General features: G+C 40.1%; 1 protein-coding gene across 1 annotated transcript; it reads right to left on the bottom strand.

The window, feature by feature from the left end:
- Window positions 1-656: 656 nt before the first annotated feature.
- LOC109237226 lies at window positions 657-1,667 on the bottom strand. The gene is made up of 2 exons (XM_019403503.1): window positions 1,084-1,667; window positions 657-1,029 (listed from the first exon to the last, which is right to left on the bottom strand). The coding sequence occupies exons 1-2, from the start codon at window positions 1,665-1,667 to the stop codon at window positions 657-659; spliced, it is 957 nt and encodes a 318-aa protein (XP_019259048.1).
- Window positions 1,668-4,018: the final 2,351 nt, after the last annotated feature.

The raw sequence follows: 4,018 nt of genomic DNA, 5'->3' as shown, positions 1-4,018 counted from the left end.
CCAGGTTCTAAGCAATCAGCTTCCACATGCCCATAATCTTTGGTCCATTCAAAATTGCCAAAAGCCCAATCAATCTTACTGTATACTCTATCATTTGCACTTTGCTTATTACACCAAGTAAAGAAACATCCCTTAGTCCTCAGTGGGGTCAGTTGCATATTGTCTATACAGTCTTTGAACTCCTGCACCTCATTCATAGTGACTGGTTGTCCTAATCTATCATCTGTGGTTAGGACATTGTTGAAATCACCACTTATGAGCCATGGGATTTGAGTCTGCCCTCCTAGCTGTTGTAGACCATTCCATAGACTAGCCCTTTCTTGTAATTTGTTTCTAGCATACACTACAGTCAACATAATCTTGTATCCAGCCACTGGATCCATCACTAGGCAGTGAATGAATTGCTCATGGACTTGAATATGTTAACTGTCAAATTTGTTCTCCATAACAGCCATATTCTCCCATTCTCAGCCTTAGTATAGTTATAGCAGTAACCCCAATCCTTTGCTACCTTATACAAGATATTTTTTGCCTTTTTTTCTTTCTCTGGTTTCTAGACATCCTAGGATATCTATCTTATTCTTTTTGCAGAAAGATTCTCAGTTCCTTCTGCTTATGGGGCTTATTCAGCCCTCTTATGTTCCAAGTACTGATAATCATGGTGGTTTTTGTATAGGATCAGAGTTATTCACCCCTCCTTGTACACCACATTCTTCCAATATTGCAAATCTATTGGAAGTGCTAGCCTCATCATTTATCACCTGCTGAACACCTGCAGTATTTTGTCTTTCATTGTTTTCCCTCCTTTGTATCATCATGCTCCTTTGGTCTGGCTTATCTACTGAGACCTGCCTGTCTTTGTCAATTGGAGGTTGTACTTCATTCTCTTCTCCAATCCCCTCCTCTTGTTCCTGCTGTGCTTTTGGCTTCCATTCCTGAATAACTTTCCTTCCTCTGCCTCTATTCCTTCTTTTTGGGGCCTTGAATTTAGCATCTTCATTCTGTTTAGTTGAATTCCAGCATTCAAAGCTATCATGACCAAAATGTAAGCAGTTATTACAGAACTTTGGCCTCTATTTATACACTATTTCCTGTTGTCTAGTACCAATGGGAGTTGCAATCTCAATAGTCTCCACTAGTGGCTTTGTAATGTCAACTTTCACAAGTACTCTGGCATAGGAGATTTTGTTCAATTCTACTGTAAATTTATTAGTGTACAATGGTAAACCTACAGCACTAGCCCCCTTGCTAAATGCATCAGCAGTCCAATACCCAGCTGACAGACTAGGTAAGTGAATCCACAAGGGAATAGTAGTGATACACTTAGGATCAAAGTGGAAATCCCTCTCCCAATTCTGGAAAATAAATGGCTTGTTATGATATGAGTAAGGCCCTGCTTGCATGACTGCATCTCTTTCCTTCACAGTTGTGAATCGAAACACATAATATCCTTCTTGGTGATACAGGATTTGAGGTCTAGTGACAAAATCCCAGACTGATTCAACATAGCTCTCCATAGATTTCTCATACGGAGTATCCCCAAGTACATACCCAATTAAAGCAGTCGCCCAGTGTTCCTTTAGCTCACTTACATCCTCTTCCTCTATTTGAATGACAATCTTACCATCTCTATGACTTGGTGGAATATACTCCAGCCTCATCCCCATTTATGAGTTCCAATTTTGTTGTCTTAGTTCCTTTGCATGCATGACCTTCCCTATCTCTGCTTTGGCTGTTAGATCTGGATCTGGAGATGATTTTGATGATCCAGCTTCAGAAAATTGCAATCGTTTTGGACTGGTTGGCAATTGATCTTTGGATTTCTGAGCTTCCTTCACAGTAATAGCAATTTTACTGTTCCATTGAGTACTGTTCCCTTATTCGTCCTCACTTAGCTCATTTTCCTCTTGAATTGGTCGGAAACTAGGTGGTAGAAAACTTCCAAACGTAAACGGAGTGAAATTCTACATTGTTGAGGTCATCGGAGTTATAGCAGCAGTCACCGGCGCTGCTTGTTTGCGTCTCCTTGCCATCGATGGTGCACGTTAGCCTCCCTTGGCTTATCGTGCGCCGAGAGCATTTAGGAGCACGTTCCTTCAATCCTTTCTCATAGTTATCTCTTAAGAAGTGGTGTCTTATTTATTTAAGTTATTTTTACATTTTTAATTTCATTATTTTTTATTTTATATTGTTGGATCAAATTAATTCACGTGTCTATAAACAACGTTACAAATTCAATTGTATCATTTTACGGGTAGGCAGTATGGCTTTGATCTATTAATTTGTTACTAACAAATTTTGATTCCTTTCTTAGCAAAAGAAAAACCAGATATGGCATCTAATGATGTCAACAATTCATATAATGTTGGAGAACACAATGAACTTGAGGACGTGTTCCAACGTGATGATTCAACCAGCGAAACCCGTAATGAAGGAGATGAAACAACTCAAGGTCGCAGAAGTAAAAATCCTCGACATGTTAGGAGTCCAACTCCTGATGATGTGGATGATGAACATGTTGAAACGGTCAAAATCTTGAGAGAGCAACAAAGGAAATTATGTATCACCTCTCAAGACAAATCAGGTGATGACATAGCTGAAACAGGCATTATTGGGTCCTTCCAATAATGCTGATGGAAGAGCTCTGATTCCTCCTAGCATCCTTGCAAATCAAACAGTCCAAAGAACTGGTAACTACGGTCCAAAGGAGGAGTTTGGTTTTGACGAGGCAGGAGGTACCGGTAGTGGATCTGGGAACGTCAACAACGCAAATGACCCTTTCAAAATCGAGCTCATGAGGTTCATGAGAGAAATGAATGAGGGAATGAACCAAAATGCAAAGAAATTTCATGCTCAGATGGATCAGATCCCAGGAGCGCCGTTGGTGTTAAGGGAGCGTATTCTAAAAAGTATATGCAGCTGCCATTTAAACCAAGTGAAGCTCCAGAATTGATCTCTAAGAGGTTTAAAATGCCAAATATTTTGAAGTATGATGGGACTTCAGATCCACAGGAACATATTACGACCTACACAACGGCTGTAAAGGGAAACAACCTGGCCCAACACGAGATCGAATTTGTTTTGTTGAAGATGTTTGGCGAAACCCTGAAAAAAGATGTGTTAACTTGGTATTCTCTTTTACCTGAGCATTCTCTTGATTCTATTGAAATGCTTGTAGATTCGTTTATCAAAGCTCATGCTAGAGAAAGAAACGTTCAAGCAAGAAAGGAGGATATATTCTTACCCCAAGGTGAATTTGAACTGTTGCGAGAGTTCGTGATCCAATTTCTGAAGGAAATGTTACCAGCAATACCTGATGAGTGGACAGCGAAGGCATTTACAAAGAGAGGGTCGATGTGCGTAGAAATAATGGTTTTCACTTATCGAATAGGTTCTCTTCCAATAGAAGGGCGGATCGTGGTATAAGTAATAGATCATTGTAGGAGAAAGAGGCGTCAGGGTCCCGAGATTCAACATATCCCAAGTTATCCGATTATAATTTTAATATCAGCTTGGTAGAATTGGTGTCGGTTATGAGGAATATTAAAGAAGCTAGGTTCCCAAAACCAATCTGATCGGATCCTAGCCAAAGGGATTCTATTCTATGGTGTGACTTTCATGGAACTCACGGCCACAGGACGGGGGACTGCCGACACTTTCGTGAAGAAGTAGCAACATTATTGAAGAACGGTCACCTCACATAGTTTTTAAGTGACCGCGCAAAGAAAAACTATGGGAGAAATCGAGATGTTGCAGAACCATCAAAACCGATCGCAGGGTCATCTCATATGACGATAAACAGGATCTTCGGTGGAGACGAAGTAAATGGGGTGACATTTTCTACAGCAAAGAAGACAAAGATATTGATAACTCATGGCAAGATGATGCGAGAGGTCTTAGAAGATGACATCACATTTGCAGAAGAAGATGTTGATGGACTTCTTCTACTGCACAATGATGTTCTGGTAATCTCTCTTAATGTTTTAGCTTTTAAAATTAAACGTGTGTTGGTTGATCC

The sequence above is a fragment of the Nicotiana attenuata genome, unplaced genomic scaffold (assembly GCF_001879085.1).
Source record: "Nicotiana attenuata strain UT unplaced genomic scaffold, NIATTr2, whole genome shotgun sequence".
NCBI lineage: Eukaryota > Viridiplantae > Streptophyta > Magnoliopsida > Solanales > Solanaceae > Nicotiana > Nicotiana attenuata.
The sequence above is the reverse complement of the archived record's forward strand: the minus strand, read 5'-3'. Positions and strand labels throughout refer to the sequence as shown.